This window comes from Entelurus aequoreus, linkage group LG04 (assembly GCF_033978785.1).
Source record: "Entelurus aequoreus isolate RoL-2023_Sb linkage group LG04, RoL_Eaeq_v1.1, whole genome shotgun sequence".
Classification (NCBI taxonomy): Eukaryota; Metazoa; Chordata; class Actinopteri; order Syngnathiformes; family Syngnathidae; genus Entelurus; species Entelurus aequoreus.
The window spans coordinates 77033547-77049447 of NC_084734.1; the positions used below are offsets into that span (position 1 = coordinate 77033547).

The following is a 15901-nucleotide window of genomic DNA, read 5'->3' on the forward strand; positions in this document are numbered from 1 at the left end:
AGAGGCAAGTGCTGCTATTTGAGCTATTTTTAGAACAGGCCAGCGGGCTACTCATCTGGTCCTTACGGGCTACCTGGTGCCCGCGGGCACCACGTTGGTGACCCCTGCTTTAAAGCATAACCAACCATGCATCACTATAGCTCTTGTCTCAAAGTAGGTGTACTGTCACGACCTGTCACATCACACCCTGACTTATTTTGAGGTTTTTGCTGTTTTCCTGTGTATCGTGTTTTAGTTCTTGTCTTGCGCTCCTATTTTGGTGGCTTTTTCAATTTTTTTTTTTGTATTTTCCTGTAGCAGTTTCATGTCTTCCTGTAAGTAATATTTCCTGCACCTACTCTGTTTAAGCAATCAAGAATATTTCAGTTGTTTGTATCCGTCTTTGTGGGGACATTGTTGATTGTCATGTCATGTTCAGATGTGCATTGCCTTTGCTCCACAGTAAGTCTTTGCTGTCGTCCAGCATTCTGTTTTTGTTTACTTTGTAGCCAGTTCAGTTTTAGTTTGGTTCTGCATAGCCTTCCCTAAGCTTCAATGCCTTTTCTTAGGGGCACTCACCTTTTGTTTATTTTTGGTTTAAGCTTTAGACACCTTTTTACCTGCACGCTGCCTCCCGCTGTTTCCGACATCTACAAAGCAATTAGCTACTGGCCGCCACCTACTGATATGGAAGAGTATTACACGGTTACTCTGCCGAGCTTTAGACAGCACCGACACTCAACAACAACACATCATTTGCAGACTATAATTACTGGTTTGCAAAAAATATTTTTAACCCAAATAGGTGAAATTAGATAATCTCCCACGGCACACCAGACGGTGTTTGAAAAACACTAGTTTATATAAAGATCTCAGAGTAAATGCCATAAGCCAATCAATAATGTTGGTTCCTGCTTCATGGTGTCAAGAATGCTGGTTGAGAATATTTATAGATTACTGTTTTTCGTTGGGTTAGTGTGGAATTTTACAATGCAAAAGTAATTAATATTGATCCAATTCTACTGTACCACTGTTAAATAATTAACATGTGCTACTGGATTTGTAGCTATCCTAACTGTGCATGCCAATTAGTCCCTTTTGTTTCATCATTTCTGCCCCACAAAAGCTACTCCCTCTTAATGGTGGCATGTGTGCCATTACAGTATGTACACAGAATGAGAACAAATGCATTGAAGACCTAATTAAATGTTGAGAAGATTAAGATGAAAAAGGAAAATGTCACTTTTTCTCATGAACTTGTCCCTGCCAAGACCACAGGCTCTATCCAAGGCTTGTATGACTGGTATCGTTCATCTTTAAGTTTGGAGGGTGAAGGGAAATTCGTAGCCGCGGCTGCTGGCCAAAAGTAACAGCCACATCAGTCAGGAGAACACAGAGAGCCTGTATTCAAGCAGAACATAATGGGGCCACGAAAGCGATTGCACAACCAGAGTCTCTCGCACATACTGTACAACGGCGCTATATGCTCACAGCAAATGGCATAAGGACCGCAAGAGAGGCACTGGCCAGTATCCAAATACATCTTGCTCTTTCTGTTTTATCTGCAATTAGAACGTCTCTACATCCGTGCAATGTCAACACTTTGACACTTCAATGGAAACACCGTAAGCTTGTGTAGGGAAGGGTTACTCTGGTCCAAAGACGGCCACTTCCTTTGGTCGTTTGAGGAAGGAAAAAACGATGACAATGTCACTGTGACCTCCCTCCCCGTTTTCCGGACAGGAAGTCAGGTTTACGATGTCAAGCTGTTTCCCGAAGAGCCCACGGAGCTGATAGTGGGGGAGCCCCTTAGCATGAACTGCACGGCACAGGTGGAGTTTGACGCTGCGGTGACAATAGGGTGGTCCTACCCGGGCAAACAGGTAAGCAGCAGTTCCCAGGAATGGGTCCTACATTGTCACGGTCATCAAATTAACGAAGCCCAACGTCTTGTTTCTTCTCACCAGACCAACAACTCAGTAGACATTAAATTCCATCGAGAATCTCTGTCTCACATCACAGAGGCGGTCAGCATCCTGACCATCCAGAGCACCGCTGTTACAGACACAGGGCCATATACCTGCAACGTCACCAGCATGGACTCCACGCAGACCCAAACAATGCAGGTCATAGTTCACGGTACGAACCCACACACGACAGCTCCAACCATATATTTTTAAAAAATGGGACATAAACAGGGGTGTGGGAAAAAATCGATTCGAATTCAAATCTCCATTCTCACGTTGTCTGATTCAGTATCGATTCTCATTTTTCAAAAATCGATTTTATTCCCCCGCTCCCGGCAATGTGTATGTGCCTTCTGGGCTACCGTAGGTATGGCACAATAAGCAGCGTGGTTACCTGGTGGCTAGCTACTAAGGGGAGTGTAGTGTTGTTGTGTTGCCGCTAAAATGCAGGTAGAAGAAAAAGAAACAGAGCAGCCTAAAGAAGAAATACAACCGCCTCCGCGGACTTTGAAAGCAAACGTTTGGAGACACTTTGGATTTTACCGTGGCAAGAAAGGGCTTGACTTGACTCATGCAATTTGCAGACTTTGCAACGCTAAAGTCAAGTATTTTGGGAATACTTCAAATCCCCGCGCTCACTTGGACAGACACCCCCAGAGTTATCAGAGGAAAAGGATCATCCACTAACAACACCGGCAGCTGATCAACGCACACTTCACCAGTTTACAAAATTACCACCCAGTTCTGAACGGGCAAAGAAGATAACCAGATCCATCGCTTGTTTCATTGCAAAAGACCTGCGACCATACAGCGCAGTGGAGAGAGAAGGTTTCAGGTTCATGATCAAAACTATTGAGCCATGGTATGACATCCCATCACGCTCGGTTTTTAATATAGTGATCTAAACTCCAAAAAGTGGGTCATGGAATCCGTTTTCAGTGGATCGTGGGTCTTGGTTGAAGCAAAACAAAACATGAATTACAAAACATCCCGAAGCGGATTATTTATGCAAGTCTAATAATGGTGGCAATAACGCTCTGCAGTGCTATTTGAAACCTCCTGTAACAGATAAAGACCAACAAAGTGTGTTAAGTCTTTTGCCATTAAAATATTAAATGGGCTAGTATTGTCTCTTGTTGTCCCTTAGACTGTGGTTGCTTGTAAGTATTTAATGTTTGTCAGCTGTTTTGTATTCTCTATTTGCTGTTGTCGAGTTGACATATTTGGAGGTGTTTGAAATCAATTTTCAAGCTCACTAATTCTAATTGCCAGCGTGTATATGGAATTACATTGAGCTAGCACATTTATATATGCATTTCGTTGATTGTGAATGTCACACAAAAAACATGTAGTTATAATTGGAATTTTTTTTTTTATGTATGTTTGGTTTTACAGTGCTCTGAAATTGAACTCAACTAGAGACTTTATTGAGAATCTATTATCCCTCAAAAGTTACCAAGAGCGAATGAGAAAACCTTTATCTGCTTTATAGACGGGTATCCAAAATGTATAAGTCAGAAGCAGAGGAAAATCATATGTCTCCTTAAACTATTAATGATTTGAAATTCAACATTTGATGTTTCATCATTTGAAAATAGATATTCAAACTTTTAAGAGATTTTTTAAAAATAGAACACCCTGAATAGTCCAAAGAGCTGAATTAGGTATACTAATAAGGAAAGTGAGGCTAATTTGCTCTTCTAGTTTTAAAATGTAGTATTAAATTATGGCATTATCCAACTCAGTCCTCAATGTTAAAACATTGCAAAAAACGAGTCATACTTACTCCAGTATACTAGTGAATAGTAGCTAACTCTATGTGATTATTTAAATATGTGCCTGCCTTGTTATATTTAACCATTTATGGTCTTCTGAATATAGATTGCCTGCACTGCTCTTATCTCTACCAGACTATGTATTTTATCCTAGAAAAGCCATTTATAAACCTGGACTACAGAAGTGGATCAGTGGTGGAGGTAACATCTGGCCAGAAGTCCTTCAAATTACATGTAAACGTCTCAGCATTCCCTACGCCTGAAGCACGATGGTAAGTTGGGGCTCCCTGTTGTGTCCATTAAGTCTAACAGACATTTTCTAAAAAGCATATTTTGGCCACCCTATCTGGAGATTTACACACCTAATTAGGAGGAAAACAACCGAACGGGAGGCTCTGTAGCAGCTGTGCTTTGTTGTTTTATGTGTGAAGGTACAAAGACGGAAAGCTGATTACCGAGCGGCCTGAGTTCAAGATGAAGCGTATGAGGATTCACCTCAACCACGCCTTGGAGATTAGGGATGTTAGTCCTAAAGATGCCGGCTTCTACTCGCTGGTGCTGAAAAATGGTGCAGCTGCTCTGGAGAGGAGACTCAACATCACGCTGGTTGTCAATGGTAACCGCCCTATTAGGCTACATTCCCTCAGAGATGAGTGTGCTGAAACAAAAGTTTCATGTGTTATTTACGTGATGGAAGAAACCAATTTAAAAAAAATGATATTTGTAAAATTGCTTGAGTAGATAAAGAGTATGATGGCGTTCATTGCGATGTGATCAGTCCCATAATTGTTGGTTAGTTTGTTTTGGACAGTTAGTAGTTCTATGAAAACATTCCTCATCCTGCTGAGAGAGGGAGAGTTCAGAAAGGGAACATGTTAACCAACGTTTAGGCTTTATTTTTTGTGTAAATATATATTTTTTTTTTTCACAATTCTTGATTTTCTTCTTGGCTCATGCCTCTTGTGTACAAACCCCGTTTCCATATGAGTTGGGAAATTGTGTTAGATGTAAATATAAACGGAATACAATGATTTGCAAATCATTTTCAACCCATATTCAGTTGAATATGCTACAAAGACAACATATTTGATGTTCAAACTGATAAACATTTTTTTTTTGCAAATAATCATTAACTTTAGAATTTGATGCCAGCAACACGTGACAAAGAAGTTGGGAAAGGTGGCAATAAATACTGATAAAGTTGAGGAATGCTCATCAAACACTTATTTGGAACATCCCACAGGTGAACAGGCAAATTGGGAACAGGTGGGTGTCATAATTGGGTATAAAAGTAGATTCCATGAAATGCTCAGTCATTCACAAACAAGGATGGGGCGAGGGTCACCACTTTGTCAACAAATGCGTGAGCAAATTGTTGAACAGTTTAAGAAAAACCTGTCTCAACCAGCTATTGCAAGGAATTTAGGGATTTCATCATCTACGGTCCGTAATATCATCAAAGGGTTCAGAGAATCTGGAGAAATCACTGCACGTAAGCAGCTAAGCCCGTGACCTTCGATCCTTCAGGCTGTACTGCATCAACAAGCGACACCAGTGTGTAAAGGATATCACCACATGGGCTCAGGAGCACTTCAGAAACCCACTGTCAGTAACTACAGTTGGTCGCTACATCTGTAAGTGCAAGTTAAAACTCTCCTATGCAAGGTGAAAGCCGTTTATCAACAACACCCAGAAATGCCGTCAGCTTCGCTGGGCCTGAGCTCATCTAAGATGGACTGATACAAAGTGGAAAAGTGTTCTGTGGTCTGACGAGTCCACATTTCAAATTGTTTTTGGAAACTGCGGATGTCGTGTCCTCCGGACCAAAGAGGAAAAGAACCATCCGGATTGTTATAGGCGCAAATTTAAAAAGCCAGCATCTGTGATGGTATGGGGGTGTATTAGTGCCCAAGACATGGGTAACTTACACATCTGTGAAGGCGCCATTAATGCTGAAAGGTACATACAGGTTTTGGAGCAACATATGTTGCCATCCAAGCAACGTTACCATGGACACCCCTGCTTATTTCAGCAAGACAATGCCAAGCCACGTGTTAATCAATGTGGGTTCATAGTAAAAGAGTGCGGGTACTAGACTGGCCTGCCTGTAGTCCAGACCTGTCTCCCATTGAAAATGTGTGGCGCATTATGAAGCCTAAAATACCACAACGGAGACCCCCGGACTGTTGAACAACTTAAGCTGTACATCAAGCAAGAATGGGAAAGAATTCCACCTGAGAAGCTTAAAAAATGTAACTCCTCAGTTCCCAAACGTTTACTGAGTGTTGTTAAAAGGAAAGGCCATGTAACACAGTGGTGAACATGCCCTTTCCCAACTACTTTGGCATGTGTTGCAGCCATGAAATTCTAAGTTAATTATTATTTTCAAAAAAAAATAAAGTTTATGAGTTTGAACATCAAATATCTTGTCTTTGTAGTGCATTCAATTGAATATGGGTTGAAAAGGATTTGCAAATCATTGTATTCCGTTTATATTTACATCTAACACAATTTCCCAACTCATATGGAAACGGGGTTTGTATATATACTATTAACCGCAACTGGCTATTGTAAAAAAACAACAACACTATGATTTGTACAATTTCAGATTGTGCTAGTTCTATTTTTAAACAAAGAAAACAATCTGATGTTGTCTTTATTTTTAAGTTATCGTGTCGTGATTTTACCATTCCGGCCCACTTGGGAATAGATTTTTCTCCATGTGGACCCCGATCTAAAATTAATTTGACATTTTGGGTTAAATCACCAAAAATGATTCCCGGGCGTGGCCACCGCTGCTGCCCACTGCTGCCCACTGCTCCCCTCACCTCCCAGGGGGTGATCAAGGGTGATGGGTCAAATGCAGAGAATAATTTCGCCACACCTAGTGTGTGTGTGACAATCATTGGTACTTTAATTCCAACCCTTGATGCTGAGTGCCAAGCAGGGAGGTAATGGGTCCCATTTTTGTAGTCTTTGGTATGACCTCCTCATCAGACTCATCAGATGTGTCTGTGTCTTCTGGATGATGCTCCACATTGTCTTCCTCCTCAGAAACCTGTTCATCCGTATCACTATGCTGCTCTGTGTCCTCTCCCTCATTTTCACCAAAAATATTATCCAGAATTTCTCTCACTGTAAATCTTTTTTTAATTTTTGCATGCTGCAAATTGGAGATGTGCACTCTGCAAGTCACCAACTCTATACTGAATTGACCTCACATGTCTGGACATGCCCGTCTTTGTTTGTTTTTGTACTGGATAACAAGGTAAAATGAGAATCCCCTAAATCTCACTTGATTGGGAGAGGAGCTGGCTGTCAGTGTGTTCAGTTTTGGCTGTAATTATTGCTTTATAATCTTATTTTTATAACTGGGTCGAAACCGACCTTAACAACACCAAGGTCATAATTTCAACCCGAGCATTTTATAATTTAGTGAAAAACTGTTTTATTTTGTTGAAATAGAGGTTCCTGACAAAGTCAAAAAGCCTTGATGCAAAAAAATAAATGTGGTTCTTTTATGCATTTAAAAACTAAAACGGGTCGGTGCCGACCCTAACACAAGACGAAGGTTAAAGTCCCTTCCACAGTAAGAAGTGACTAAATATGACAGCTGCTATATAACTGCTTCTCTTCTATCATAGTTTCCCCACAGATAAATGAAAAAGAAGTGGCAGAACCGTCCAGCCCTTATCCCAGCGGCAGCACCCAGACGCTAACATGCACGGCATATGGTCTCCCGGCACCCACCATCAGGTGGCAGTGGAGGGGCTGGGGCCCGTGTGTTCTCAACAACACCCACAGCGGAGGGTAAGGAAAAAAAACAAAACATCGCCTCTCTTTTGGGCTGCCTCTTCTCCCTGTAATCAGTGCAGGAGCAACAGTTTTGATAGGAGAGAACCAAAAAAAACCCCCCAAAAAACGGATGCGGTGCGTTAAAGCGTGACTTGAGACTGATAGAAGAGGATATAGGGTGAAAAAGCAAGCCAGCAGAGTGACTGGCAGAGGAGAAGAAGTAGATAAAGACAAAAAGCTGGCGTCGGTTTGATGGATCCTTCCCTGGTCTGTAACATTATCTGAGATCCAGCAGCCCTCACGCTCTCTAGCAGCAGTGACGCGCGTATGCTAATGTGCTGGAAATGCACATCAGGCACCCAAGTGTGTTTGAGCTCATATTAGGCCGCTATAAATCATAACACAACTCAACCGTTCACACACGTATATTGAGGCGCACATTTCCCAGCCTTGGGCTTTTTTTCCTCCTCCCCCAATTCTCCATCTGCAGCGAAATCCCCCTGATAGGCTATATTAGATTCTTCGCCCAACCGTACGTAGCATTTTGGGGGGCTTTTTCATATTTCCTTCACCTCAGGTGTTACGCTGGTATTAACCTCCGTGCACCATCATTTGTGCTTTATATGGGCTGGAAGCTATCGCAGGTCTCCTCACCGTCAATGTGGGTGTGCCAAGTGTGTCATTATAGGTCACACATTTAGTTTAGCCTTTCCCTCTAATGTTTTTTCTGTCATTTCATGGGCCCCCGGGGGGTGTTTTGTTGACCTTTTCTTGGGCTACATAAGTCCCTTTTCCTGATTTAATGGGCTATAGCAGGGGTGCCCACACTTTTCTGAAGGCGAGCTACTTTTCAATTGACCAAGTCAAGGGGATCTACCTCATTCATACCGTATTTTTCAGAGTATAAGCCGCACCGGAGTATAAGCTGCACCTGCCGAAAATGCATAATAAAGAAGGAAAAAAACATATATAAGGCGCACTGGAGTATAAGTCGCATTTTTGGTGGAAATGTATTTGATAAAACCCAACACCAAGAATAGACAATTTAAAATAAATAAAGAATAGTGAACAACAGGCTGAATAAGTGTACGTTATATGACACATAAATAACCAACTGAGAACGTGCCTGGTATGTTAACGTAACATATTATGGTAAGAGTCATTCAAATAACTATAACATATAGAACATGCTATACGTTTACCAAACAATCTGTCACTCCTAATCGCTAAATCCCATGAAATATTATACGTCTAGTCTCTTACGTGAATGAGCTAAATAATATTATTTGATATTTTACGGTAATGTGTTAATAATTTCACACATAAGTCGCTCCTGAGAATAAGTCGCACCCCCGGCCAAACTTTGAAAAAAACTGCGACTTATAGTCCGAAAAATACGGTATATATATGTATTTGTGAAAGAGACGTTTTTGTTAACAAGCTACAGGTTTTTTAATGATAATACAAGCATGTTTAACACATATAGATTCCTTTCTTTAATGAAGACAAGAATAGTAATAATAATAGTATTACCCATACTTGCCAACCCTCCCGATTTTCCGGGAGACTCCCGAATTTCAGTGCCCCTTCGAAAATCTCCCGGGGCAACCATTCTCGCGAATTTCTCCCGATTTTCACCCGGTAAAATGCCTTAAAGCAATCGTACTAAAATCAAAACAATGTACAAACACCAAGACGCAGTTTTCGCCTAAAAGCAATAATACTAAAACCAAGACAATGTATGAAAACCAAGACATGTTTTTTTTCCCTTAAAGCAATGGTACTAAAACTAAGGCAATGTATGAAAACCAAATCAAAGTTTTTGCCTAAAAGCAATTGTACTAAAAACAAGACAACTGCTGGAATTTTAATCCTCCTGAGGGAACTCTCCTGAAGGAATCAATAAAGTACTATTTATCTATCTTTATAAACCATGACATAGTTTTTGCCTAAAAGTTATCGTACTAAAACCAAGAAACTGAGATAAAGTTTTTTTCTCAAAGCCATCGTACTAAAACCAAGACAATGTATAAAAACCAAGACATACTTTTTGCCTAAAAGCAATCCTACTAAAACCAAAACAGTGTACAAACACCAAGACACAGTTTTCACCTAAAAGCAATCGTACTAAAACCAAGACAATGTATGAAAACCAAGACACAGTTTTTGCCTAAAAGCAATCTTACTAAAACCAAGACAATGTATGAAAACCAAGACATGTTTTTTTCCTTAAAGCAATCGTACTAAAACCAAGGCAATGTACGAAAACCAAATCATAGTTTTTGCCTAAAAGCAATCGTACTAAAACCAAGACAATGTGTGAAAACAAAATCATAGTTTTTGCCTTAAAGCATTTATACTAAAATCAAAACAATGTGCAAACACCAAGACACAGTTTTCGCCTAAAAGCAATCATACTAAAACCAAGATAACGTATGAAAACCAAGACATGTTTTTTTTCCTTAAAGCAATGGTACTAAAACTAAGGCAATGTATGAAAACCAAATCATAGTTTTTGCCTAAAAGCAATTGTACTAAACCCAAGACAACTGCTGGAATTGTAATTTTCCTGAGGGAACTCTCCTGAAGGAATCAATAAAGTACTATCTATCTATCTTTATAAACTATAACATAGTTTTTGCTTAAAAACTATCGTACTAAAACCAAGACAATGTATGAAAACCAAGACATAGTTTTTGCCTAAAAGCAATCGCACTAAAGCCAAGACAATGTATGAAAACCGAGACATTGCTTTTTCCTCAAAGCAATCGTACTAAAACCAAGACATTGTATGAAAACCAAGACACCGTTTTTGCCTTAAAGCAATCGCACTAAAACCAAGACAATGTATGAAAACCGAGATATAGTTTTTTCCTCAAAGCAATCGTACTTAAACCAAGACAATGTATAAAAACCAAGACATACTATTTGCCTAAAAGCAATCCTACTAAAACCAAGACAATGTATGAAAACCAAGACATGTTTTTTCCTTAAAGCAATGGTACTAAAACTAAGGCAATGTATGGAAACCAAATCATAGTTTTTGCCTAAAAGCAATCATACTAAAACCGAGACAACTGCTGGAATTTTAATTTTCCTGATGGAACTCTTTCTGAAGGAATCAATAAAGTTCTATCCATCTATCTTTATAAACCATAACATAGTTTTTGCCTAAAAACAATCGTACTAAAACCAAGACAATGTATGAAAACCAAGACATAGTTTTTGCCTAAAAGAAATCGTACTGAAACCAAGACAATGTATGAAAACCAATACATGTTTTTTTCCTAAAAGCAATCGTACTAAAACCAAAGCTATGTATGAAAACCAAATCATAGTTTTTGCCTAAAATCAATCGTACCAAAACCAAAACAATGTACAAACTCCAAGGCACAGTTTTCGCCTAAAAGCAATCCTACTAAAACCAAGACAATGTGTAAAAACCAAGACATGTTTGTTTTCCTTAAAGCAATCATACTAAAATCAAGGCAATGTATGAAAACCAAATCATAGTTTTTGCCTAAAAGCAATCGTACTAAAATCAAGACATAGTTTGCCTAAAAAAGTTTTGTGTAAAAAGGCAATGTTGTAGAATAATGAAAATGCTGTAATTATTTGGAAAAACCAAGACATTGTTTTTGCCTAAAAGCAATCGTACCAAAACCAAAACAGTGTACAAACATCAAGGCACAGTTTTCGCCTAAAAGCAATCCTACTAAAACCAAGACAATGTATGAAAGCTCATCAAAGCCATGCTCCCCCCACCATAACCCTCCCCACCAATGCCAGCACTTTATTAAAGGAGTTAAAGGACTCAAATGACTCCAATGACATCACAGGACTCCAAAAACATCATAAGACTGTAAAGACCCTCTCCATCAAAGAAGAGGATGTACGCCGGCAGTTCTTGAAGCTGAATACGCGGAATGCCCCCGGGCCGGATGGTGTCTCCCCCTCCACTCTCAGACACTGTGCGGACCAGCTGGCTCCTGTCTTCACTGACATTTTTAACACCTCTCTGGAGCTATGCCGCGTGCCGTCCTGCTTTAAGACCTCTACCATTGTCCCTGTCCCCAAGAAAGCATGGATCACAGGACTAAATGACTACAGGCCGGTCGCGCTGACGTCTGTGTTCATGAAGTCCTTTGAGCGCTTGGTCCTGCCCCACCTCAAGGACATTACCGCCCCCCTCCTGGACCCACTGCAGTTCGCCTACAGAGCCAACAGGTCTGTGGATGATGCAGTGAACCTGGCCCTCCACTTCATCCTGGAGCATCTGGACTCCCCAGGAACCTACGCTAGGATCTTGTTTGTGGACTTCAGCTCTGCCTTCAACACCATCCTCCCTGGACTGCTACGAGACAAGCTCTACCAGCTCAGCGTGCCCGACTCCCTCTGCAGTTGGATTAATGACTTCCTGACAGACCGACGACAGCACGTACGGCTGGGGAAGATTGTCTCGGACAGTCGAACCACAAACACTGGTACTCCTCAGGGCTGTGTACTCTCCCCCTGGCTCTTCTCCCTGTATACAAACTGCTGCACCTCCAGTCACCAATCCGTAAAACTGCTCAAGTTTGCGGATGACACCACCCTCATCGGGCTCATCTCGAATGGCGATGAGTCCGCCTAGAGGAGAGAGGTGGACCGGCTGACGTCCTGGTGCAGCCTCAACAACCTGGAGCTGAACGCCCAGAAAACAGTGGAGATGATCATGGACTTCAGGAAAGTCACAGCCCCACCATCCCCCCTCACCCTGATTGACTCTCCCACCCCCGTCCCCATTGTGGACTCCTTCCGTTTCTTGGGCACCACCATCACCCAGGACCTCAAGTGGGAGCTGACCATCAGCTCCCTCATCAAGAAGGCCCAGCAGAGGATGTACTTCCTGCGGCAGCTGAGGAAACTTAAGGTGCCGACCGAGATGCTGGTGCAGTTTTACTCAGCCATCATAGAGTCCATCCTGACCTCCTCCATCACAGTGTGGTTCCCCGGCGCCACAGTCCAGGATAAGAATAGACTGCAGCGCATCATACGTGCTGCTGAGAAGGTGATTGGCTGCAAGCTCCCATCCCTCCAGGACTTGTTCTCCTCCAGGACCAGGAGGCGTGTGGGTCGGATCACAGCTGACTCTTCTCACCCTGGACACACACTATTCTCCCCTCTCCCCTCAGGCAGGAGACTACGCTCCATCCAGACCCACACCTCCCGCCACCTGAGCAGTTTTTTCCCCTCGACCATCAGGCAAATGAACAATAACTCCTAACAGCAGCTCCTTGAATTCCTTCTAAGTCTATCTGATAGCTCAGTTACAGCTCTTTTTATTACCAAATATGTGTTATATGTGTTTTATGTGGCACGTTTGCACCAAGAAAAATTCCTAGTTTGTGAACCCGTTCTCAAACAATGGCAATAAAACTATTCTGATTCTGATTCTGAAAACCAAGACATGTTTTTTTTTCCCTTAAAACAATCATACTAAAATGAAGGCAATGTATGAAAACCAAATCATACTTTTTGCCTAAAAGCAATCGTACTAAAATCAAGAAAATGTATGATAACCAGGACATAGTTTTTGCCTAAAAGCAATCGTACTGAAACCAAGACAATGTATGAAAACCAATACATGTTTTTTTCCTAAAAGTAATCGTACTAAAACCAAGGCTATGTATGACAACCAAATCATAGTTTTTGCCTAAAAGCAATCGTACCAAAACAATGTACAAACACCAAGGCACAGTTTTCGCCTAAAAGCAATCCTACTAAAACCAAGACAATGTGTGAAAACCAAGACATGTTTGTTTTCCTTGAAGCAATCATACTAAAATCAAGGCAATGTATGAAAACCAAATCATAGTTTTTGCCTAAAAGCAATCGTACTAAAATCAAGACATAGTTTGCCTAAAAAAGTTTTGTGTAAAAAGGCAATGTTGTAGAATAATGAAAATGCTGTAATTATTTGAAAAAACCAAGACATTGTTTTTGCCTAAAAAGCAATCGTACCAAAACCAAAACAGTGTACAAACACCAAGGCACAGTTGTCGCCTAAAAGCAATCCTACTAATACCAAGACAATGTGTGAAAACCAAGACGTGTTTTTTTTTCCCTTAAAGCAATCATACTAAAACCAAGGCAATGTATGAAAACCAAATCATAGTTTTTGCCTAAAAGCAATCGTACTAAAATCAAGACAATGTATGATAACCAAGACATAGTTTGCCTAAAAAAGTGTTTTGTGTCAAAAAGCAATTGTTATAGAATTATGAAAATGCTGTAATTATTTGGAAAAACCAAGACATAGTTTTTGTCTAAAAGCAATCGTACTAAAACCAACATAATGTACAAACACCAAGACACAGTTTTTGCCTAAAAGCAATCGTACTTAAACCAAGGCAAAATATGAAAACCAAGACATGTTTTTTTCCCTAAAAGCAATCATACTAAAACCAAGGCAATGTATGAAAACCAATTCATAGTTTTTGCCTAAAAGCAATCGTACTAAAACCAAGACAATGTGTGAAAACCAAGACATGTTTTTTTCCTTAAAGCAATCGTACCAAAACCAAAATAATGTACAAACACCAAGACACAGTTTTCGCCTAAAAGCAATCGTACTGAAACCAAGACAATGTATGAAAACCAAGACATGTTTTTTTTAAAGATTGTTTTAAAGCATATTATACCATTTTTTTGGTCCTAAATAAAGTATTTTCAAGCATAAAAATGGCTGAATAAACAACAAATATCAATACTACAGTACCATTGGCTACCAGAGGAAACCAAACCAATCAGTATCGTGGCCACTGACTGGCTCAGCCTCAGGCAGCATTATCATACTGCAAAACATTTTAAATTATACTTTACACGTTTTTATTGTACTTGGGACTTTATTTTTGTCATTTTCTTTAGTATTATTTAAAGCAATAAATACCTCCAATACAATTCTAACTTGATTCTTGTAATTAGAGATGTCCGATAATATCGGCCTGCCGATATTATCGGCTGATAAATGCGTTAAAATGTAATATCGGAAATTATCGGTATAATTTTTTTAATTATCGGTATCGTTTTTTGGGGTTTTTTTTTATTAAATCAACATAAAAAACACAAGATACACTAACAATTAGTGCACCAACCCAAAAAAAACTCCCTCCCCCATCTACACTCATTCACTCAAAAGGGTTGTTTCTTTCTGTTATTAATATTCTGGTTCCTACATTATATATCAATATATATCAATACAGTCTGCAAGGGATACAGTCCGTAAGCACACATTATTGTGTGTGCTGCTGGTCCACTAATAGTACTAACCTTTAACAGTTAATTTTACCAATTTTCATTTATTACTAGTTTCTATGTAACAGTTTTTATATTGTTTTACTTTCTTTTTTATTCAAGAAAATGTTTTTAATGTATTTATCTTATTTTATTTTATTAATTTTTTTAAAAAGTACCTTATCTTCACCATACCTGGTTGTCCAAATTAGGCATAATAATGTTTTAATTCCACGACTGTATATATCAGTTGATATCGGTATCGGTTGATATCTGTAATTAAAGAGTTGGACAATATCGGAATATCGGATATCGGCAAAAAGCCATTATCGGACATCCCTACTTGTAATGCAGTTGTTGTATATGCAATCACTGACCTTTTTTAAACTCAGTTTTCATACAAATGATACATATATATTTTAAAGCAAATGGTACCAATAACTATTAATATGCATTCAATAAAAACAGAAAGTATTGTATGTTATTTATTCAGCAAAATTACTATAATGAGTTTTCTAACTGCCTCACAGTGCTTTGTTTTTTTAATTAGCAGGGTACTTATGAATAAAGCCTTCATTGGTAGCTACAATAGATAGTGATTAGTAGATAACATCCTTAGTGGGGGTTTTTTCTTCAAAATGGATCAGTACCTGGAGGTGATTACAGTCAATAATCTATTGCAATCATCATTAGTATGATGTTGGTAGACTGCATCTCAATAACCGTTAGTCTATTTTCCTTTGGAGCATGCTGGGATGCGATGAACGTGTTGACATATGAAAGGCAAACCAGCAGGGGGGGGGGGAATGAAGATATTTATCTGTTTGGAAGTCCACCATCACCACTGCCCACTGTATGCTCTGCATGTCAATAGGAAGAGATGTTTTTAATGTGTTTGTCTCCAGGAACCGGCCAGACAGGAATGCCCGCGTTGACATTATCCACGACTGTCAGGACTGGCAGGACATTGGCTTGGACAAGGCCGTGAATGAAATGGAGGCAGTTGGGACATCAGTTGAACTGGTGGATGGACGACAAAAGGTTAAACAAGTTTGTGTTGCCATACTGATTGAAACACTCTATGCAGTTGTTTGGGGCCACAACCACTAT

General features: G+C 39.9%; 1 protein-coding gene across 3 annotated transcripts in view; it reads left to right on the forward strand.

The window, feature by feature from the left end:
• flt4 (fms related receptor tyrosine kinase 4) overlaps positions 1 to 15901 on the forward strand; it is a 222213-nt gene that overhangs the window by 125290 nt on the left and 81022 nt on the right. For 2 of the 3 annotated variants that reach the window (XM_062045717.1, XM_062045718.1), the window contains exons 6-11: positions 1723 to 1862; positions 1947 to 2118; positions 3876 to 3993; positions 4153 to 4337; positions 7366 to 7531; positions 15697 to 15832. In XM_062045717.1, coding sequence (XP_061901701.1) covers positions 1723 to 1862; positions 1947 to 2118; positions 3876 to 3993; positions 4153 to 4337; positions 7366 to 7531; positions 15697 to 15832 — 917 coding nt within the window. The remainder of the gene's footprint in view (positions 1 to 1722; positions 1863 to 1946; positions 2119 to 3875; positions 3994 to 4152; positions 4338 to 7365; positions 7532 to 15696; positions 15833 to 15901) is intronic. The other variant, XM_062045719.1, reaches the window with a different exon arrangement.